At 37.2% G+C, this 24,020-nt stretch overlaps 1 protein-coding gene across 7 annotated transcripts in view; it reads right to left on the bottom strand.

Annotated features, from left to right (window-relative positions):
- dock9b (dedicator of cytokinesis 9b) overlaps positions 1-24,020 on the bottom strand; it is an 85,400-nt gene that overhangs the window by 13,398 nt on the left and 47,982 nt on the right. For 4 of the 7 annotated variants that reach the window (XM_084127899.1, XM_084127901.1, XM_084127896.1 and 1 more), the window contains exons 8-41: positions 22,764-22,938; positions 21,481-21,536; positions 20,121-20,195; positions 19,897-20,037; positions 18,976-19,182; positions 18,555-18,677; positions 18,124-18,206; positions 17,910-18,032; positions 16,954-17,033; positions 16,676-16,866; positions 16,462-16,527; positions 16,269-16,361; positions 15,654-15,765; positions 15,339-15,457; positions 14,594-14,680; positions 14,262-14,354; positions 14,051-14,166; positions 13,888-13,957; positions 13,650-13,775; positions 13,490-13,561; positions 13,258-13,404; positions 13,011-13,094; positions 11,092-11,203; positions 9,864-10,042; positions 8,881-8,988; positions 8,658-8,769; positions 8,407-8,525; positions 5,342-5,456; positions 5,190-5,256; positions 5,042-5,089; positions 2,653-2,789; positions 1,736-1,842; positions 1,501-1,638; positions 727-909 (exon numbers count right to left, since the gene is read on the bottom strand). In XM_084127899.1, coding sequence (XP_083984025.1) covers positions 727-909; positions 1,501-1,638; positions 1,736-1,842; positions 2,653-2,789; positions 5,042-5,089; positions 5,190-5,256; positions 5,342-5,456; positions 8,407-8,525; positions 8,658-8,769; positions 8,881-8,988; positions 9,864-10,042; positions 11,092-11,203; positions 13,011-13,094; positions 13,258-13,404; positions 13,490-13,561; positions 13,650-13,775; positions 13,888-13,957; positions 14,051-14,166; positions 14,262-14,354; positions 14,594-14,680; positions 15,339-15,457; positions 15,654-15,765; positions 16,269-16,361; positions 16,462-16,527; positions 16,676-16,866; positions 16,954-17,033; positions 17,910-18,032; positions 18,124-18,206; positions 18,555-18,677; positions 18,976-19,182; positions 19,897-20,037; positions 20,121-20,195; positions 21,481-21,536; positions 22,764-22,938 — 3,864 coding nt within the window. The remainder of the gene's footprint in view (positions 1-726; positions 910-1,500; positions 1,639-1,735; positions 1,843-2,652; positions 2,790-5,041; positions 5,090-5,189; positions 5,257-5,341; positions 5,457-8,406; positions 8,526-8,657; positions 8,770-8,880; positions 8,989-9,863; positions 10,043-11,091; positions 11,204-13,010; positions 13,095-13,257; positions 13,405-13,489; positions 13,562-13,649; positions 13,776-13,887; positions 13,958-14,050; positions 14,167-14,261; positions 14,355-14,593; positions 14,681-15,338; positions 15,458-15,653; positions 15,766-16,268; positions 16,362-16,461; positions 16,528-16,675; positions 16,867-16,953; positions 17,034-17,909; positions 18,033-18,123; positions 18,207-18,554; positions 18,678-18,975; positions 19,183-19,896; positions 20,038-20,120; positions 20,196-21,480; positions 21,537-22,763; positions 22,939-24,020) is intronic. The other 3 variants (XM_084127902.1, XM_084127898.1, XM_084127897.1) reach the window with 2 other exon arrangements.

The raw sequence follows: 24,020 nt of genomic DNA, 5'->3' as shown, positions 1-24,020 counted from the left end.
AAATTATTATATATAAGACAAAACAAGTTTTATAGCAAGCTAAAAATCAAGATGTAAGATTATATTTTTATTGTAATCTGTAACAACTGCCGGTTATATTTAAGAACCAGGATTCTCATAGTCTTGGACAACCTGGATATTTGAGGGAATTTTAAAAGTGTGAATTCTTGACCTGGAAAAAGCCAAGAAAATGTATAATTTATAATGAATTTAAATGTATTATTGAACATTAAATTACTGAAAGTTCTGGAATTATTTAATGTAATTATTTTAATTATTCATAGTTATATGCATGGCCTCTCTTAGGTTCTGTACATAAAAGTCTGAATACCGTGACCGTCAAAGGGATAGTTCACCTCACTCTCATGTTGTTATGAGATGTATGAGTTTCTTTTTTCTGCTGAACACAAAAGAAGATATTTTGAAGAATGTTGGTTCTATATATTTTTTCCTACTATGGAAGTCAATGGATGCCGTCAACTACTGTATCTGGTTACCAACATTCTTTAAAATATCTTCTTTTGTGTTCAGCAGAAAAAAGAAACTCAAACAGGTTTGGAACAACTTGAGGGTGAGTACACAACAACAAATTTTTTATTTTTAGGTGAACTATCCCTGTAATATCTTTGAGGACCTTCAAATATTGTCCACTGGGGGTCCTGAGAGTTAAGAAGGTTGGGAACAGCTGCTCTAGATTGACACTTCACCCTCTTATCCCTCTCTTACCTGCAGGTGTGTGCGGACAAAGGACTTCCTGTCATTGTACTCAAAGTTGCTCTTCATGAGGAAATAGAGCAGGTGGGCGGCATCGCTGCGTATGGAGCTCAGTTTGGAATTACAGCACTTCAGAATCTCATAACAAAAACAGGCACACATATCCGCCCGGCCGTCAAAAAACGTACAGGGAAACTGAGAAAGAGAGAAAAAGACACATGTAGTGTAGGATAAGGCTTATTAAAATAAAAATGAACAACACGATGTGTACACTCATGTTGGACATTTAATTCCATAATATGTGATCAATTGTGAATGCAATACAAAAAACAGTGGCAGGAAGTGTGAATTGACTGAAATGCTATACAAAGAGCTGGTGAGAAAATATATCAGGAAATATTCTATTTTACTGACCAGCTAGCAAAAATATGTTCTCAGAACGTTTTGCTAACATTGCCATTAGGTTATGAAAATGTTAGTTTCTGAATGTTCAAAACACCAATTATTCTTGGTTATACACACGTTAAGGGAACATTCCATTTCGTTACTTTTGAATGTTCTCTGAACATTCTGAAACGAGAAGTAACATTTAAAAATGTTAGATGTCCAACAGTCCAACTAAAACGTTTCAGAAAGAAACATTCTATGAATGATGTGTAGATAATGGCTTTTTTGGGCTAACATTTTGAGAACATTATTAACTCTTTCCCCGCCATTGATGGAAAATTTCCTCATTTGTGAGACAATGTTTCCCTGCCATTTCCCATGAATCAACAGTAAGAATACCTTGTAAATGAAGGTACGTAGGGAGGTGAAGACCTGCTTCAGTGCCGTCTCTGACTGGGGGATCTGAAGGAAACAGAGGTGAACCTGGAAAACCTTCTTCATCAGCGGGTTATGACCCAAATCGGCACACAGCTGCGTCTGTGGATGCATGGTTTAATATGAAAGCGCTTCAGGGAAGAACTGATCTTTGTTCATTTCGTACTAATAAACACATATTTCCACTTGTTGTCGGTACCTTAAAGCTCATGATAAAGACACTGAGTGTGTCCAGCACAGTCAAGCACACTTCCGTTGAGACGTTAGCCTCCAGGAGACACGCGTCAGCATCACCGTGGCAAGATGCTGGATGAGAAAGAGGAAACGAAAGATCATATCATTTAATAACTAAACTGAACAGAACTGAGAAAAGCTGCTTTGGCCTCTCAGTATTTTCTTACTCTCTCTGGTTGGACTACATCAGTGGTTCTCAGGCCAGCAAACAAAAATATATTCTAAGAACGTTTTGCTAACATTCCCATTGAGTTATAAAAACGTTATTTCTGGATGTCCTCTAAACATCCAGTTTTTCAAATGTTTTAAAACCATTTTTTTCTTGGTAATGCAAATATTAAGGGAACATTACATTTAATAATTTTGCTAATGTATTATTTTTGAATGTTGTCTGAACTTTCTGAAACAAGTAGTAACATTTGAAAAATGTTAGACGAACGTCCAACTAAAATGTTTTAGAAAAAAAAGTTCCATGGAAGAACATTTGTTTATAACTTAAAGTGCACCTTGCAAGAACGTTAGCCCAAGTTCTGAGAATGTTCCCTATTTGCTGGGTGGTCCTGGAAGTGTTGAGAACCCAGGATTGAGAACCACTGGACTGCAAAACTTAATTTACTCTGCAGTGAAGGTGTGCCAAAAATGTGCAAAGGATGACGTGTGTAAAATATGCATGGTGCTGTTTTGGTTCCCTTGAAACCCAAGAAGCTCTTACCGGTTATTCTACAAAGATCCCAAGAACAAATTCTCAGACTGAAACATACACATACAAAGTGTAATTTTCATGATTGTCAATGCATATCAAGTTCTTCTAAATGTTCATTTTAGATAGGCTGTGAAGGATGAGGAGTGTTCAAGAAATGAATGCGTGTTACTGTGTCTTACTGTGGTTGAAAGTGTGTGCGTTCTCCAGGCTGCCCAGCTGGTGTAAGCGTGTGTGCATGACGCCCCCTCTGTTACGAGACACAGGAAGAGTCAACGACTTCCTGTCCGGAGCTATAAACCCCACCCCCTCCTGGCTTCTGAGGAAAAACAAAACCTTATGAGAGGTCACATATATACAGTATAAAAATACATTGTATGGGTCATATCATTGATTTAATTTTTTTAATCAATGATAGAGTATAATGTTGGTGAAGGGTTTTTAGACCACGTTCCACCCTCTTTTTTTAGCATTAAACGGGCTGTACAGTACCATTCAAAAGTTTGGGGTCGGAAAGTCAGAAAGAAATGATTTTTTTAGTTTAAAGTTCCTTATGCTCACCAAGGCTGTTTTTAATAAATAAATACAAATGCAGTAAAACATTCATATTGTGAAATACTATGAATACAATATAAAATAATAATTTTGTATTTTAATATATATTAAAATGTAATTTATTCTGTGATGGCAAAGCTGAATTTTCAGCATCATTACTCCAGTCTTCAGTGTCACATAAGCCTTCTAATATGCTGATTTGCATATTCAGTTTCCATCAATAAAAACCTCTTTGCAAAGCTTGCATTACTTTATGACAAGTTCCCAAAATAATCCATGCTAAAATGCACCACACAAACTATCAAGGTGGGATTGAAATATGGAAGGAGCTGTTTTTGCAGATTAGTTTCAATCGATGGTTTTGTTGACTAGGGAGGACATTTTGAAGTTATCAAGGAAAATTTGATTTCTCATGATATGACCCATTTAAAACATCTGCATTCACTATGGTTAACTTCTATACTTCTATATATCGCACACGTCACATTATCTAACTAGCCAATATATGTATATGCCACAAAGTTACATCTGTATTGATACTCATGATTATAGATGGTTCATAATAGATGTTAATACAGTACATTAGATGCTGGCATCCATTAGTTATGTGACTGATTGCCCACTGGACAAAGAGCAGGACATGATGATATAAGCACTAAGTGCATAGGTGTGAGGATATTATTGTACTTATTGTGTTTAATGGACACATGCAGGTGATAAATAGCTAAACATGATACCACAACACCTTCTGCTGTTAGACTACTAAGAAAGCATGAATGTGGAAATGCCTCAGCACACATACACACAGAGCAGTGAGTTAGTTGAATGAGTCAGCATGCTGTTAGTGAAGGCCACTCAAAAGCACACAGCTCTTACCCTGTTTAAGGGGTGCCAGGATGCTACAGTATCACTGACTAACTGAACCCTCGCCAGCATTTCAGCCAATAAAACATATACACACATAAAGGAGTAGCGTCATTCAAGGTAGGATTATAGATAGTGTAGGATTTGATGCTGTGTATGTATGTATGTATGTATGTATACATGTATGTGTGAGTACATGTGAGTTAAAGGCAAGAGAGAGAGAGACAAGTAGATATGAGATAGCAGCAGTAGTTGTATTGAACTTGCATTTATATGTCTGGTTCTACAGAAGATAAGTGGTAAAATCATTTGTAAAAAAAATAGTAAAGAACTAGGGCTGTCAATCAATTAAACATTTTAATTGAATTCATTATTCATGATATCCAGATGATTGATTTTAATAAATGAATGAATCACAATGAATCACATTTATCAATAACTGCTGACAAAGGTTTAGCAGATAAGGATACTTCAAATACAAATTGCCTGCCACTATGATGAATAGACATCAGAAAAAGTGGCTTTGAAGTAAACATATTGTTTGTTTATTTTCATATCACTGATCATAAGCCTAGCACTGGTCTGTGAGTTCTTTCTTATTAATTTTTCAATTTAAGTATTTTATGGGCATGTATGTGTTCACAGGCAATAATGACAAGAAAGAAAGAAATATTAAAACTATAACAAATAATTATTAAATGAGTATTAGAATATTATAATTATTATTATATAATAGTATTAAAAACCTTTTCACTGACAAGTTGTAATTATATATATATATGTATATAGTATACAATATTATCTTATATACGTAAAACAATATTTTAAATATTATATAATTATAAGGAATATAGTTTATAATTTAATAATAAGTAATTTATTTAAGACAGTATGAATGAAATATAAATAAAAAATTATATAAATTATTTTAATTAATACAAATGATGTAATACTATTTTTTAAATAAATAATGGTTAAAAATAATGGTTCTAAATGAATCCAAATTGACAGCCCTAATTAGGATACTTTTGTTTCATTGTTTTGGCATAAGTATTCTGTTTAACAAACATATTACTTTTTTTCTGATTTCATTCAAAAACGTGTACGATTCAAAATTTTGACTATTAGGAGAAAAACATTTATTTTTTTTACCTGGCGATGAATCTCTTCCCCATATACCTGAACTGATGTAGACACACTCTGTGTGTAAGAGAGAGGGAGAGAAATTAACTGAGTTCTCAGTATTAAGTTACAGGACCTCAATGATCTGATGTGATTAGTGCCAGTCTAGATGACTTACTCTACTAAAGTGAAAAAGTCCATCAGCTCAGAGGTTGTGGCTTTATTCCAGTATGTAAATAAGGCATCTGGAAAAAATATTCAAAAGTGAACAAATTCATGAGCAAAAGTAAGTGGACTTTGAAAATTAGAGTCGTGTGTGCATGTTCTTACCTTCAGACATGCTCTTTAAGACATGGAGGAAACACATGAGCAGGTTTTTGATTTCTTCTCTGTCCAATTTATCACAACGTAGCATAGAGCTACCCAGAGCAGAGGCTGACTGAGTCTGTCATACACACACATAAAATATATAATGTAAGACACAACAAAATATCACATTACAGGACACTGTGTTTTATCAGAAGCTATGAGCAAAGGAATCATTCACTGCTCACCAGTGTTGTGTGTAACGCGTTACAAAGTAACGCGTTACAGTAACGTAACTACTTTTTCGGGTAAAAAGTAGTGTAACGCGCTACTACTGAAAATTTGGTAACGAAACGTAGTTTCTTTTTCAATTCGGCGCAACGTTACTTTTCCCATGGATAAATTATACAGCGATATGCCTTCTCAGCTGCATGCTTGAGAGAAGAGAACTGTTGAGAACTGTTACTATTGTAGTCTTCTACCAATCCTGGAGACCCTGATGTCAAGGACGCTTGCACTCCAAAAGGACTGTCAAGGATGACAGCAGACCTACCGGGTGTAATTGTACAGGTAAGCCAATTCGTAATAGCCTATCTGAAAGTTATATAGTAGCTACAGGCCTACGTGTTGTATCCTAGTCATTAAAGAAAACGATTTAGTTTCATATTTATGTTTAAATAAAATAAAATATTTTTTTGCGCAATATATCAGGAGACAAATGGACTGGGCAGACATGATTTTGACCACTTTATTAAGTTTGTTTTTGTAGAAAGTCTTTCTTTAAAGTGAATTTCGTTTTGTATTAATTGTATCTTAATTTTAATCAATGTTTTATCAACCAATTACCTGAATTTAATAAATAAGAAGTAATTATAGCATGCAATAATCAGGACATGGATGCACCGGCGCGTGAACTGGAGCTCTCGCCTCATACTGTAAATGAACTGAAACTCAGATAAGCTACTTGCCTCACAGACCTGAGAAATATAGAAAGCTTGAAATGTGTACTTTTAAACAAAATATATTTTTTTTTCTCTCAAAATCTCTTTTTCTCCTACTCCCTTGATAGAGTGAGTCGTATGTCTGAAAACTAAGCTTATGTCTTCTATATCATAGGCTATCAAGACGCGTTTCGCATCGGTGTTGGAGAGCAAGGAAGCTTTATTGGCTGCCTTGACGTTGCCGAAATTTTAAGTTCGGTGGATAGGGGGAGCGGAGCGGAGAGAAGCGGTGCGTGCGCTCTGCTCATCGCGGAGTGTCGCACTCTACCCCATGACGCAGAGCCGGCTGAGAATAAAAACAGAGAAGTTGCCGCACACAGCAGCGCCAATGAGAAGGACTTTTTTTGTTTTGAAATTGATACTATTTTTTATAATAAAGAGCACAAAAGAAATACCTGTTATGTCCTCCATAGTATAACTTTATGTCTACACATTTAGGAACAGATATTGGGTTCTGTCCAAAGTCAAGCAACATAAAAGTGACGTAAAAGTAACGAGTAACGTAAAAAGTTACTTTCCAAAGGGGGTAACTAAGTAACGGATTACTTTTTAAAAAGTAACGAGTAACGAGCAAACACTACTTTTTAAAAGTAACTTCCCCAACACTGCTGCTCACCCCTAAATGACTTTAAGTGTGCAAAAAACACACACCCCACCACATGCACAGAGCTGGAAAAATACAATGAGAAAGACATGCAACACCCTCATAAACTATAAAAGATTAAAGAGATGAAAGCACACACACTCCCCAGACGGGGACACTCTAGGGTTGCTCTACTTGTATGGTGTCAGTAATTCTGTTAGTGTCGTTGTCGTAGAGGGCGGGGCTTGAGAGCAGTGAGAAATCCATTGTGACACGTTTGGCTGCTCGGCTGAGAGGGGCGGAGTCCTCGGGTTCAAGGGGGAGGGGCAACACGGTGAGGGTGTGTCTACGTGTAAACCTCTCTTTCGGCTAAGAGGTCAGAGGTTAGGGTCAAGAGGGGAGGATAAGAGTTAGCAGTGGTTAGGGGAAACTTATGAGCAACAGCAACATGCCTCACTCTAAATCCTGCCGAATGAAGCCACAATGAGGTCATTTGTGTCCTCATGATATTTCAATATATTTAACTTTGTTTAGTGAGTAATACAAAAATATATATAAATTAAAACATCAACCCTGAAACATTTGAAAGATTATATTTGCATGTACCCATTCCGTCTCAAGACATTGTAAGGGGTTATACTGAACAAAAAATGTTCAGTACATTTTGCTTTTATTGAAATGAAAATGTTATGATTTCAGTGTTTAAGTTTGATTCTAAAATACTTTTATTTATTTTAAACGAAAAGTACGTTTCTCAACTCACACTTCTATGAGGGAAATAATCTGTGATCAGTATGAAAATATTGACATTTTGATATTATGGCGCAAAGACTTTTGATAATTAAGACAATTATTATAACCTTCAACCCTAAACCCTCCAAACCCTGACAATCTAACAGAGTTGCCATGAAAAAAAGAGAAATATCAGTATATGTACCACATTATACTGTGATATATTAATGAATATATTATATATTATGAATCTTATGGTTTACATGAATTGTAAAGCATAAGAATTTCAAACTTACTCTGACAGGGTTGAAGTAATGTAGTTGTTTTCGGTTAAGGTTACTAAACAAAAATAACTATTGGTACAGTTCTTCTGAGATTATTAAGATCTGGCCCTGAGGGAGACTAAAATGTGATTTCATTTCAATTGAAAAAATCTGAATTTTTCTGGCATTGTTACATAGAAATGACCCAGAGAGTGAGAAATGTAGCATAACAGATGTTTTATGACCTCACATGTCACACAAGTAATGTATTAGACACATGTGGAAAAGTGAATACATCACAGCTTCAGATAAAGGGCCTCTGAGAACCCCCCAACTGAACATTTTATGCCTCCACTTAATATTGTTTTTAAAAGACAAAGTGAAGTCAATTTTTATTTGTAATGGGCTTTTTAGAATACATATTATGAAAGGAGGAGATTATATTTAAACAAGGCAGTTAATCAGATTATTTTGTGCCTGAGAGACAACATCCCTGTCATTCAACTTTACCTTATCGAGGGTGCTGGTCTTCTCAGGGAGGCTGTTTCCCGAGTCTGTGCTGACCAGAGAACCTCGAGAGTCAGCGTGGCGCACAGAACCGATGTTAGGCGTGGAGGTGTGAGGAGAGGCTACGCACAGAAGAAACATAATTCATATAATAAGTTCATTCACAGAAACATCTGCTGATAATCTCAATAATACTAGCAGGTGAAAGGCCTGAGATGCTGGAAAGGAATGTTTTTCATTTGGTCATCACTCACCAGTTCCTGAGATGACCCCAAATACATCTTTATGAAGGCTGTTGTCAAGGTTACCAACAGGCTTTTGGGGTGTTGCCGTAGAGATGCTGGCAAGATGTTCATCTCGCCCATTCTGAGGAGAAATAGCAGAGTTCAAACTAACATTTCAGATGGGATGTGAAATCTAAGATGCTCAAGAATAGAGAGAGCAAAGGAGAAAATAAAGTACAAAAAGATGATTCACCTGGTTGGTGTTAAAATTAGACGTGTCTCTCACATTTACTCTGTGAACGTTCTCCTGTAGCAACCCAAACAGGGGTAGATAGAGTGTCGACAACCTGGCCTGCTGACTCTGCACAATCATAAACAAAAAAATATAGGTTAGCTATTTATCAGTTAAAATCAATGTCTGTTTAAGGCAAGTCAGCTCACTCTGTGACAATTTCGCCAATGCATCTGGGCACTTTAAAAGAAAATAGGCAATAGGCACACAAGTACAGTTCCTATAGGGGAAAGAACAAAATATCCTAAACAAGATAATAATACATTATACATAATGATAAACAGATAATAATAAATATGTATATATTTTTTTAATGTTTCTCGAGCACCAAATCAGCAAATTAGACTGATTTCTGAAGGATCATGTGACACTGAAGACTGGAGACAATGATACTGAAAATTCAGCTTTGCCATCACAGGAATGAATTACATTTTAAAATATAATAAAATTAAAAACAGTTATAATAAATTGTAATAATATTTCACAATATTACTGTTTTTACTCTATTTTTGATCAAATAAATAATGAATTGGGGAGCATAAGATACTTAAAATAACAATTAGCCTTTTAAGCTCAAATCTGTCAGGATAAACCAGATGGAGAACATTGGAGACTTATCAGCTAAACCACCAAGGTAAGTCGAGCAGGTAAGGAGTCTGTATCTGTGATAAAATCATGTTTAAAACTGTATTTCTCAGACTGTCCAGCTAATGTGCATGGACATTCCAGAGTAAAACATTAAACAAAATGGCAAGGCCTTTATCAAAAAGATGACTGAAAGGTGGGCCTTCCAGACTGCATATTGCGATTTCTTCCAATCAGGTTTCTCGCTACTGTACTATACTGTTTATTAAAATTGACTGGAGACCACTTTTCCCAGATATAGATATATTCATATTTATTTGTTAAGCTAAAATGTAAGAAATCCCTTATTGGGCACTGACCTTTGAGACATAGCGATCGTCAAATGTGTGTTTGATCATCAGACTCTTGAGAACTTGAATGGCAATCTGACGGACTTCCCCAAACTCCTGAAGGGCCCCACACACCTCCCTCAACAACAAACCCACTAGGAAGTGATTCCTGCAGAAATCATCAGTCAGTGAGTAGTCCAACTGCAGATCTATGAAGACACAGGGAAAAGAAAGAGAAAGAAAGACATTACACCCTAGATACTGAATGTAACCTCCAGCTACCTTAAAGGAGAAGTTCACTTTAAAATGAAAATTCTGTCATCATTTACTCACCCTCATGTTGTTTCAAACCTGTATGCATTTCTTTCTTCTGCTGAACAGAAAGGAAGATATTTAGAAGAATATCAGTAACCAGACAGTTTTTGGGTCCCATTGACTTCCATAGTATTTTTTTTTCCTACTATGGAAGTCAATGGGACCCAAAAACTGTCTGGTTACTGATATTCTTCTAAATATCTTCCTTTCTGTTCAGCAGAAGAAAGAAATTCATACAGGTTTGAAACAACATGAGGGTGAGTAAATGATGACAGAATTTTCATTTTAAAGTGAACTTCTCCTTTAAAAAGACCAGAGGCACTAGTTGAGAAAAATCCTTTTAATTCCGTGAACAAAATTGTTCTACAGCTTTTTATAATAAAACCAAAAGCATGGCATTGACAAATATGCACCTAAATATCTTCACGGAAGTTATGGTACAGCAAATTACAAAGAACACACATACATTAGAAGATACTTCACAGACAGTTATTCAGAAAATACAACAGTTTTAAACACCCAATCAATCAATCAATCAATCATCTAGACTAGAATCTAGACTGATGAATGAATTAGCAACATATGTAAGACAGAGGAGACTAGGTCACTGAAGAGAGACATAGACTGTGTCATTAAGACTAGACACACGAACATTGTTCAGTCACAGGCAAGCAGGACTGCTCACCTACACTTCTGGCATGAGTCTCCTTAATGTGACACAGAAAAGCTAGCACACACACAAAGAAAGAGGAAACAGTGGAAAGGCATGGCAGAATATGAGCAATAGGCACAGAAAGCCCAAAGGACAGAAGCATCAGAGAGAGGAAGAGTTCTACTAAATCTAATTTTCCTGATGAACAACTTAACCTTTCAAGAGTGATGTCAAGCAATTTCTTAGGCTATTTCAACAACAGCATGCGGTAGAATATCCCTGTATGTTTACCTTGAAACCTCTGAATGCGGCCCTTCCCAAAAGGCATGGGCAGATTGAGGGGTATATAGTGTTCATGATTACACACTACCCGCAGAAACTCAAACTTAAACTCGTACAGCGTCTGCAAGACACAAAGAGACACAATTATATTATATTATATTATATTGATCAAATAAATGCAGCATTAGTGGTTTTACCGACCACAGACCTTTGAACAGTATATTGTATTATATTACAACACGAATTCCGGAAAAGTTGGGACGTTTTTTAAAACAAAAAGGCTTTCATATCACATGAGCCAATATTTTATTCACAACAGAACATAGATAACATAACAAATGTTTAAACGGAGAAATTTTACAATTTTATTCACAAAATGAGCTCATTTCAAATCTGATACCTGCTACAGGTCTCAAAAAAGTTGGCACGGGGGCAAATAGCTGAAAAAGCAAGAAATTTCTAAAAGATTCAGCTGGGAGAACATCTAGCAACTAATTAAGTTAATTTATATCAGGTCTGTAACATGATTAGCTATAAAAGGGATGTCTTAGAGAAGCAGAGGCTCTCCAATCTGTGAAAGAGTGCGTAAAAAGATTGTGGAATACTTTAAACACAATGCTCCTCAACGTCAAATTGCAAAGGCTTTGCAAATCGCATCATCTACAGTGCATAACATCATCAATAGATTCAGAGAAACTAGAGAAATCTCTGTGCGTAAGGGACAAGGCTGAAGACCTTTATTGGATGCCCGTGGTCTTCGGGCCCTCAGACGACACTGCATCACTCATCGGCATGATTGTGTCAATGACATTACTAAATGGGCCCAGGAATACTTTCAGAAACCACTGTCGGTAAACACAATCCACCGTGCCATCTGCAAATGCCAATTAAAGCTCTATCATGCAAAAAGGAAGCCATATGTGAACATGGCCCAGAAGCACCGTCGTGTCCTGTGGGCCAAGGCTCATTTAAAATGGACTATTTCAAAGTGGAAAAGTGTTCTATGATCAGACCAGTCCAAATTTGACATTCTTGTTGGAAATCACGGACACCGTGTCCTCCGGACAAAAGAGGGAGACCTTCCAGCATGTTATCAGCATTCAGTTCAAAAGCCAGCACTTCTGATGGTATGGGGGTGCATAAGTGGATACGGTATGGGCAGCTTGCATGTTTTGGAAGGCACTATGAATGCTGAAAGGTATATAAAGGTTTTAGAGCAACATATGCTCCCCTCCAGACGACATCTATTTCAGGGAAGGCCTTGTGTATTTCAGCAAGACAATGCAAAACCACTCACTGCAGCTATTACAACAGCATGGCTTCGTCGTAGAAGAGTCCAGGTGCTGAATTGGCCTGATCTTCCACCTATAGAGAATGTTTGGCGCATCATTAAACGAAAAATACGTCAAAGACGACCACAAACTCTTCAGCAGCTGGAAACCTATATAAGGCAAGAATGGGACCAAATTCCAACACCAAAACTCTAGACACTCATGACCTCGATGCCCAGACGTCTTCACACTGCTTTGAAAAGAAGAGGAGATGCTACACCATGGTAAACATGTACCCGTTCCAACTTTTTTGAGACCTGTAGCAGGTATCAAATTTGAAATGAGCTCATTTTGTGCATAAAATTGTAAAATTTCTCCATTTAAACATTTGTTATGTTATCTATGTTCTATTGTGATTAAAATACTGGCTCATGTGATTTGAAAGTATTTTAGTTTTAATTTTATTCAATTTTTTTTTTCAATTTTTTATTCAAAAAACGTCCCAACTGTTCCAAAATTCGGGTTCTATATTATAGCATGAGACTATAAATAATGACAGGTTTTTTGTTGTTTTTTACAATTTAAATTATAGATTAAGATTTCAGAATTAGCACTTTATATTACTACATAGGTTCATTTAACAATATTGTTGTGTACCTTGGGATCTCCAGGTATGAAACAGGTGATGTAATTGTTTATCTGCTTGAAGACAAATCCTCGATCCATAAAGGTAAAACAGCGCTGTAGGACAGTTAGTGAGAAAGCACTGTTGTTAAATGAATACTTCTAATTTTCATGAAATGATAAAAGCCTTTTACTGATGAACTGATCAAATATTGATCAGTTTTTCAGAGTATAGATCAATTGCTCATAGTAGAGAGAGCAGCTCTTCTTCTGGCGGTACCTTTATGAAGACGGCCAGGCTGTGATTGGCATTGCGGGCAGCATCCAGGTTATCCTTATACTTCTGTGTGATGTGGGGCATCAGCATGTTCACCAGTGTCTCCACAGCATGGTGGAACGAAGCCGTGAATCGCTGGTTCCTGGACAACTACAAGATATTTTGGTGAAAACTATGGCTACCATGGAATATTCTGTAAGGAGTAGTTCTGAGAGAGGCATATGATTATGTTCACCTTGACCTTGCCACTTTCCATCAGGTACTGTGCCATTGACTTCACCAGGGCTTCAAAAAAATACCACGAATACTGAAACACCAAAGTATACATTTTAACCAATGTCAAATACAACCTTCAGAGATTTAAGAGTGTTAAAACAGAGCGTTGTTTTCAGTACCTTGAGAAGCTTGTTGCTGGTAAGGAAGTCAGTTGAAGGCTTTAAGATGGATGTCATGGCTTTGGCCAGTTCTTCATGCACTGTCTTACTGTTACTGGTTAAATAGGACTCTGTTCTAAACACGTACTGGAATAACATGAAGAAAATCATGTAACCAAGTCTACTTTAGAAACTGCACAAAAAGTAGGACATTGTACATATCCATAACCATGATCAAATGTTTCAGAACTTGATTTACCTTGACATATGACCTCAGGTAGTGTTCTAGACCCTCCTCGTGGCACTGAGCAACAATGTGGACCATGACCCTGCAAGGGAGACAGATGAACAACAAGAGAGCATGTGAGAAACAGAAAGAAGAAGATCCAGTGTTCTGATTTTGGCAACTCCTGCTCTCTCACCTGGTGGTGTTTACAGCCACATCCTCATTACTGGCGTTGGTCAGAACATGAACCAGCTGGTTTAAAATGGTCGGCAGGAAGTTGATCATAACATGACCTTCCATGGCATGAAGACTCTGGGGATTTATGGGTAATGTTTTGTAATGTAGCCCAACATAATAATAATAATTGAATCAGAAGAAACCTGCCTCTCTAACTTTTCTATGCTCACCTTGAGGTATTTGACAAGCTCACCCTCAGCTGGACGGGTGGCACCAGACTGCATACTCTGGAAATGATGGAAAAAATTGTGCAGGTGCTGATCCTGAGGAGATAAAGAGAGATGTTTAAATTACATAGTGGGACTACATTAATAAATAACCTATGACTAATCATAGCAGCAGCAGCATTTGTAGCAGATCTAGACCACCAAGACCAAAAACATTAGCACTGCTGTATTCATTAGCATGCCAAAACTACTCTAAGAGTTGTCATGATTGAAATGTACCTTATTGATCCTGAATATTAATAACATCATAGGATCTATATCCTTTATAGTCACACCTGAGTGTAGATGGTAGAGACCAGATGTGTGGACACTTTGAAGAGAGGACGTCCTCCATCCACCCACTTTATCTCAGGACTAGAGTGCTGCAAACATAACATCCATAAACACAACATCAATTTTAAATGGTTTATTTTAATTATACTGACAGATCATCCACTGAAAGATCTAATTAGTGTCTCAATAAGTTCTCCTAGACAGCAATGCGATTAAACAAAGGACAAATAGTGACTTTTGATGAAGTTACATGCCTTCTCAGATTTCTTAATTTCATTTTCCTGAGAAAAGAGCTCAGTGACTTTTGTCTCTGTTTATGTGCTAATGTGTTTCAAAAGAGATTTCAACAAAGTCAGAGATTTCAATCCGAACTCAAAGATTCCTCATCAGATTCTCATAGACAGAATTTTAGGAGAAATATCTGAGTATCTAAAGTTGATTTATCAATGAAACATAACTGAGAACCCCAAAGAGTCTTGACCTATGAAGCTATGAGCTATGAAAGAGCAACCTCTGAGATATAAAAATTACCTACTGTATGTAAAACTAATACTATGCAATAAGATCCACTAAGACAAAAGGTCAATAATAATTAGATCTTGATATTCACAAAGTATATCCAAATAGCAAATTAGACTATAGACTACACACACACACACACACACACGTTGACATTTGGTCCACAAATGGCTGCAATTTTTGCCAAGCTGGGAAAGTTTTTGTTATGACTATGCATAGTGGGTTCACCTTGCTTACACCCTCCTGGCAGCTGAGGTAACCATTTGGTAGGTTGGATGCCACAGAGATGAGTTGCTCACTCATAACAACACGACCATCTTTAAGCAGAGGAAGCCAGCCAAATCCCACTGACAGTGAAACAGACAGAAGTGAGAGTGTGTGAGAGAAAACATTCAGCACATCCAAAGACTGCACTCCATTGATATGCCTCTCTTTGATAATGCTGCAGTAATATTATGCATAACAAGCTAAAATGCAAGTTCCTGGAGCCCCACCCCATGCCTCAACATATTAGCCTTGTCTGCTTTATTCAGCATGCTGTACCTGGGGTCTCCACTATGTCCCGTTTCTTTGTGCTGCTGTCACAGCTGATGTGGTAAAAAGTGAAGAGAAGGTGATGCTTTTCATGAAGCTGTGTGGGCAACTCGATTTTTATCTACAGGACACATACACATGAAACAATATGTTAAAAAAAATTAAATGTAAGATCAGTCTGAACATGGTCAATATCTTATATCAATAGAAAAATTAAGTGGGGCCAAAAAGGAAAGAATCCTGAATATTTGAAATATATAAATGTAAACACTGTATACCTAAATCTCATTATACAGTGATAGAATCTCTCATATTTGGATAACTGGCGCACTATTATAATTTTACTAAAGAAATTAACGTTTTTTGGGGGGATTTCAAAAGAAAGTGAAAATTCTTTCATTTTGATATATTTCCCATCACAAATAATAATGTATTACAATCTTATATTATGAACATACAACAATTTGAGTGAAAAGTTCAAATAAAAATGTAACATTTTAAAAAGGTTTGGTTTTTTTGCTCTGTTTAAAATGTTTCAAAATCCTAAAATGTTCTGTTTATTTTCTGGTTTAAATTAGATTTAAATTTTAACCCCCAGATGTCTTTCAGCGCCTCATTCATCACCTCATCATAGAACTCTGGGTTTTGCTGGTGGTGCAGTACAGCTGCGTAGGCATGTTTGGTGAAGAGAGGACCTCCTGGACGACCATAGATACACTACACATAACAATGACATGCATAAACATGGAGCAATATTATCGTCTGGTCAAATTAAGTAAATTCTACACTCTTTATAAGTCTTGGGGCAGATTTATACCTTCAAAGGTTGAGCATCCTCTTCATCCGACTCTCTGAATTCCACACATACTGCAATGTTCCTCGCCTGAGTCATATAAGAGAAAGAAAAAACATGATCCTGAAAACAACTTACTGTCAAATCTCTAAGTGCAAGCTTTATGAGTGGCAGGTGTAAACAGAGCACTCATTTTGCAAGAAAATGCAAATGCTAAAAATGCTAAATGCTAATGTACCTTGGCGAAAGACTTCTGGTTGTCATATTTGAGGTGCTTGGGATAGACATATAGATGATTGGTGTAGGTGGTGAAAGGTTGAGAGCACTTGGCAATACAGGGAACAAACTCCTCCACCTCCAACAGAACACCATTGCTCGGCCCATTAGTTTCAAAAGGCCTCACTGGAATGTAGGATGGAGTGACACAATCTAGCCAACGGAGAGGAACAATTTGTGTTCAAGTGACCGAGTGTGCATGAGATTAGGGTTACATTAACAAATATTTTGAAGACTTACTAGCCATATCAGGAGGGACATTATCAATGGTCACATCCAGGTTACCCAAGATGACAGGTAATTTAGCCATCTTCTCAGGTCTGTGGATACAATTTTGATATACTGTATACAGTATGTTTATTTTAGAAGCTCTGTAGGGGGACTGAAAAAATGCCCCTCTGAGAAGTACTACAAAACACATTCCTAACAGTGGGACCATCCACAGCTGGAAATACACTGCAGAAGAATATGATGTTCCGAAAATACTTCCATTTAAAATCCATTTACACTCTTTCCCCGCCAGTGTTTTTTTTTTTTAAGTTGCCCCCAGAATATTTTGTTGTATGAATATCTGCACATGCATTATATCAAAAGAGTATCTGCTTTTAAACAAAAAAAGTGTTTTATCCTAGCTTAATTCATTCTTTTTTATCAACACTTGAATGTGGGTAAGTTTCATAAAAAAACATATGTGTATATTTCAAAGCAAAAGAACAAACAAACGGGGTTTTGTCTACATCCAGATTGGATTCAGAACGATAATCAAAACATAGATGGATTGATCGAGTCCATCAACACCCCCAAAGCTTGCACAGTCCTATAGCTCGTCCTGGGTCGACATTTCTTTTTTGGTAACATTATGCAGTTTTGATTTATATTCTGTTTAATGTTGTTGATAATCGTGTTATTTTACATATGCAATGCATACATATACCATCACTTGTTTCTGCTTCTTCTTCGCCTGTGTTTTGATCAGGAGATTCAGTACTCTTTCAAAAGATGTGTAATAGCGCCCCCTATCCTATAACAGTGAAAACACAGAAAGCTAGAAATTTGCGGAAATGGCTGGGAAGCGTTGTCTCATAAGTATAAATTCTGTCAATGGCGGGAAAAGAGTTTATAGACTGAGACGACTGTAAAAGCGACAAGAAACATCACAGTGAAGACAAGTCTGATGACTTGAGGTGAATACTGACTTCCTAAAATCCGCCAGAAGTTTGAAAAGATCCTCTTCTGAGAGTTTATTACTGTCTTGCCGGTACAGCGCGGAGAACCGAGCGCTTTTATCCAGAGTCCCTGAGGCATCCTTAAACACAGGCCTGTGGAAAAGAACAATAAAGAGATTAAATATCGGGATTGACACAACACACAGAAAGAAGATCAGAGCATTTCCAGACAGTTTTGTCTCACCGGGCTGCCCATGCGAAAGGCATCCTGTACTGGCCCAGTCTGCTGCAGGCCATCTTGGCATTCTTCAAAACCTTCTGAGCAACCTGTGAAGCAAATCACACACAGTGTTCCCCACAACCTCTCAAGAGACATTTTATTAACAGTAAACTGGGCAGATAGCATGTTCCCGTGAGCCTTGCGGGAGTTTTAGTTGGTAACGTAGAGTAGATTTTGGCAGGATATTGCAAGGGTCATTGTGGGATGTGGTAGAATTGTTTTCAAGTTTATGAATCCTAAGCACATATTATCCTTCTCCTTATCCCTGTAATAACCACTTAGTGTTTTGATTGACATTGTATATTTGGTACTTCTGTTGTGTTTGTGTATATGTTTGGATCAGCTGTGTTGTTTATGCACTGTGTGTGTGTATGTGGTTATGTTAGGCCCATTGCCTTGCTGGAGTCGGAGCTCTTCATGTAGGGCTCAGCGCAGTGGGTAATGCCTCCCTGCAGAACTTTCTCGATTCGTGCAACCAGAAAGATGTCAGGGTGAGGACACGTCACAGAGAAGACACCCTAAAACAAAAATGAGCGCACAGACTTCTCTTACTGAAAGGATTGTGTTTTTTATTTATGTATAGTTTTTCCAAATAAGGATGTCCCCAAAGGGAGGTTAGATATAGCTAACTTCTGCGGACAAACTGTCCCTAAAGTATAGCAAAGTAAACACTAACACACACACGTTGGGTGTTCATGTTTTATGGGGACAATCCATAGACATAATGATTTTTATACTGGACAAACTACATATTCTTACAGCTATATATATCCTAACCCTATCTATCTATCCATCTATAATGTTCAGCCCTCTTACTTTTCTGGGGTACTGCAGCATCCCCTCCAGCAGTTCACTAAGCAGCATTTCTCCATGAGGAGTGTCCACCCCTCCGTTTATCTGCACGCCTGGTGGTGGGATCATGGATCGGACCAGTGGGTGGTTTAGATCCACGTGAAAATCTGCAGATATTTTTCTACTGTTCTGCACGTCAAACAGGGAGAGAACCACGAAGAAGGGCTCCACCTGAAGAAAACAGTGAGAGTTGCATCTAACCTTACGAAACAAAAATATATGGGAATATACTGGAAAATGTAATGTAATTTATGACATAATACATTTCCTTTTATTTAAACTTGTGTTTATATTTTTCAATATACTGCTATATATGGACCAGTATGACCATGTATATATTGATACCTAAAAAAAATATATTTTCACATATTTTTCAATATATGAAAAGCAGCAATTCCTGTATTATTCAATATATTGTAATATATTAACATAATATATTCTTCTGTATATTTAAAATATACAACAGATAAATTAATATATTGATCATTCATACATAAGCAAATATATTTTCTTTTCATAAGGGTAATCTGTACCAGAAGTGTGTGTTGAGCTAAGGTTGACATGTTGGACCGCTCTAACAGAGTCATTTTTAAAGCGCCACAGAGGCACAGTATTTATACTCATAGCCTATTGAGAACTCAAGTCTTCTATGTGTGTGTGCAAATTAAATTGAAATAGGAGAAAGGGGTTTAACATTCAAATAATTACACATTTACCTTTATGTAATCATGTACAGGGCTGACTATCAATATACACACAATTCTCCCTTTCCCAAGGAGTTTGGCTGGTTGCCACAGCACATCCCTCATCAGAGACAGTGATACTTAGCCAAAGAAAAGAGCTTTATAACCACAGAACCACCGTGATTGTGTGTGTGAATCTTACGTTAGTAGTAGGTCCCTCCTCATTCTCTGCTACACAGCTCTGAAGGTTGAAAGACAGATCATTGCAGCTGACCAAAACTCTCTTCCCAAACTTCTCCTCAAACTGCTTCACATCAGGTTCGATGCCAGACAAATCGAGTCTCTACAAGCCAAAACACACACACACAGAGCTCAAAACCAGTAGCTCACGCTGTGATTTAATGGACTGTTTATTATTGGAGCTACCTGTGTGTCAGGGTCCAGAGTGAAGAGTTTCAGGCGAGTCTCACTCCTCATCTTGGTCTCAATGTCTCTCGCACTCTAAAAAGCAAAAACAGGATGGCAATCACTAATTACTGCATCTGATTGTGTTTCCTGTTCCAGCATATTGTATGACAAAAAATACTTATTATTATTTTGTCTTGGTTTCCAGTAAAATATCGAAACATCCTTAAAATCAGCATGAAATGGATGTTGCATTAGTCTTTTTATTCCTATTGTGACGTATATCCGAGTGAAACAGCTTCTCAAACAAGAAAAAATGTAGGGCGGAACTTGATTTTGTCCATCGAGAATTGATTGGATGGTTGTGTAAAGCCTGTAAACACGTCATCAGAGAAGAGAAGAGATACTGGTGTGAGGGGAATTTATTTTGATTTAATATTACGAGGGCACATTAATTAAAAAAAAAATGATGTGCACGGATAAATCATTTATAATAAATACTGCAATATTCCTTAAATAGAAATTGTCAATTTTGATTTCATGGTGACTTTAAAACAAGATGAATGCAAAATTACATATGATATTCTGAGTTGTTTCCAAACAATATACATTTAAATGATAAATAAATAGTATAATAAATTATAAATAGATTTATTGTCATATAGGCAATCTGTTTTATTGTGTATACCATAATAAATGAAGGTAAAATTAAGATTAAAAAAGAAAAATAGCCTTTTTAAAATGAATAAAAACATTTTTGCCATTATTATTATTAAATAAACTATTAAATTATGTGAATTTGCATTTTTTTAAAGATAATATTCTCAATTATTTTTTTGTATTATCTCAATTTACACAATTTAGCTCCACAAGAAATGTATTTTTCTGTATGAATGTTTGGATATTTTTACTGGAGAAAAAGGCACAAAAAAATACTACAAAACTATTGACCAACATGGAAGTGATCATGGGATGTGAGAAAATATTCTGACGTTAGCGAGAAGCGGCGCCTAGGCGATTGATTCTAGGGAGGAGAGAGAAGGAGGACAGGAGAATAAAGAGCAAGAGAGAGAGAGGGAGATGTGATGAGGGAGATGAGAAAGACTATGTGTGTGTGTGTGTGTGTGTGTGTGTCTCTCCAAAGTGTGGGTGGTTCATTGTGAAATGGTTGGAAAACATTAGCCGAGAAGACTCAGGGTGGGTGGAAAAACTGTGGATGTGTAGAGAGAGGGCAGACACCGAGGACGCCAGCGTTGAGATCATACTACAGCCAAGACACAGGAGCCGAAAAGCAGTATTTACCCACACACACCCTGTGAAACTGTAGATGATTTGTATAATCAGCTAATCAGGACATACTATGTCTACATGTTCACAATACCTGGAAACTGTCCTGAAAATTCCCTGGTGATATGTCTGTCTTGCCCAGCTCATCGTCTGTGTGAGAGAAAACACACATGCTGTACTGAAACTCTCAAAACCAGCAAACTCAGTGGTACAGCACACAGCCATGAGTCTCAATGTCTAAATCAACATGTTGTGACTGTGCAAACGGTCAGATAACAGTGTCAAATCATAATAACAAACATTAAAATGTGGGTGCTCAAACATTAAAGCTGTCAAACTACATTTGTATGATGTGAGTGGGTGTTGTGGGTGGTTGATAGCACAGCTATAGACTTTCTAAGGTGTTCTGAGTGGTTTTAATCGTTCATATCTGTATATGTGCTTACTAGAGAGTTTTGGGTGATTGCTAAGGTGTTGCTAGGGTATTTAGGGTGGTTTCTAGGGCATTACTATGCTATAATTTCTAAAGTATTCTGTCTTGAAAATTAATATCTCCGGTACCTGCTGTATATCTGTATATGTGGTTGTTAGAGTGTTTTGTTTGATTGCTAGGGTGTTGTTAGGGTATTGTGGGTGGTTGTTAAGGCATTGCTATATGCTTTCTAAGGTGTTCTGAGTGGCTTTAAACATGTTAAAATGATGTTTGTAGGATGTTCTGGTTAGTTCCTTTCTGTCCCAAGATATTCAGCACCATAAATATGACACAGGTTCCTCTTTCAAGGGATTTTTTTCCCATTTTCTCTTTGAGGTATCATTCGTGGCTGTAGCACACTGCGGGACAAGTTAGGCACCAAAATTAAAATTTTTCAGATACCAAACCCTAATTATGACTAATAGCAACAGTCATGCTGCTCCACTAGTAATTAGTTCATTTGGTTCTGCACTCTGATTGGTCAGCAGGTGTTTGTTGTTTTATACTAGGCGAGAAGAAAGGAATGTGCTGTCTCCTTTGAAACTCATCAAAAGTAAATAAAGACTCCCAACCTCCTCTCCAGTGTGAAATCCGAAGGGTTTAAGAGGTGTTAAGTGTTACTGTTTGTGTATGGCTATGTGTGCGTCAGTCCAGGAGTGTTGGATATATGCATCTATCCATTAAAAGACGTTTAAAGAGTGGGTGGTCTCTTCAAAGAAAACATACACATATAGGAAACACGACCACTCAGCTGGCTCTTCAAATACACGTCTGTGCGCTCAAACTGTGTCAACAACCTTGTATTATCGTATGGTAATGTATCAACACACTCCACCTATGTCATACATGACATCAGACACACACATCTGTGAATTGCACACACTCTTACTGGCCCAAACACATACCATCGTGCAGTTCTCCGTTCCTCCTCTCCTGCATGGCGAGCTCAAAACTGCTGTGGAGGATCTTGTTGAGAGTGCTGATCCAGTCATCCATCTCTCCTTCACCGTCTGCAGCCAGAAGATACGTGCTTTTATCCTGCATCTTCAGCTCAAACGCAAAACGCCGCACTTTACTGTTCTGCACACAGACAAACGGTGACAGAGAAAGAGAGACATTTCTAATCACGTCACTGGCAGTGAATAGCATAGCTCAGATCTTGGCAAATCTTCTCAGACTCATTTCTGTTGAAAAGTGGGGTATTTTTTGTGGGAGAAAAATCTGAGAAGCAGGAGACTCTACACTTGATCATTTAATCTCACTGCTGTCTAGAAGACAAAATAAGACATAAGAGATCTCATCTGTGACTTTTCTTTCCTATGGGAATGTGAGAGCACCAGAGACTTTGGGAGGATTTTACACTTAATGCATTTATGATGAATTTACACCAGAAATGACTCTGGAAAATATATCTATCCCGCAGGAGCTGAAAGCCATTTATTCCTAGACACCTGCTGAGGAATATCTGGCCGCTTTGCATGTGCACCTGTTGAAATGTTTAGGTTTTGGAGCTAGAAATAACTTTTACTATTTCTCTTTTGTCCGAAATGTGGAAAACGGACAAAATGTCAAAAAACAGATGTCGAAAACAGATAAAACGGGTTGTGCATACCAAAGGAATACTTTCAGGAGGGCTGGTGAATCAAGGAATGCGATCACATTTGCACACACACACACAAACACACATACACACACTGAGCACACCACAGAGTGGAAATATTTGACCCTGGGAGAAATAATGTGTGAATTAAGCTGGACTTTATCTTTCTCTTTCTCTGCAACCCTGAGTTGCCCTATCTGAGGAACTGACCATCCAAACACTTATATCCCCTCTTGGTTGAGACAAAGGAAGAGACTGATGAGGATGTTATTAGAGATCTGAACTCCTTTTATAAACTGCTTTGTACTGCAGTAAATACACAAAACAAAGCATTTATTCTTCAGGCGCCCTTATGAACTTTAAAGGAATGTTCCAATACAAGTTAAGCTCTATCGATAACATTTGTGGAGCAAAGTTAGAATTCTAGCTTGATTCGCTCCTTCATTTAAAAAAAAAAAAGAAGCAAAAAATTACAGAAGAATAAGTTACAATAGAAGTAAACAGAGCAATAAACATAAATAACATTCTTTACACACAGAATAAATGTGTAAACTTCTCAATC

The sequence above is a fragment of the Abramis brama genome (genome assembly GCF_963993115.1).
Source record: "Abramis brama genome assembly, chromosome: 11".
Taxonomy (NCBI): Eukaryota; Metazoa; Chordata; class Actinopteri; order Cypriniformes; family Leuciscidae; genus Abramis; species Abramis brama.
This window is presented reverse-complemented; position numbering and strand designations above follow the sequence as displayed.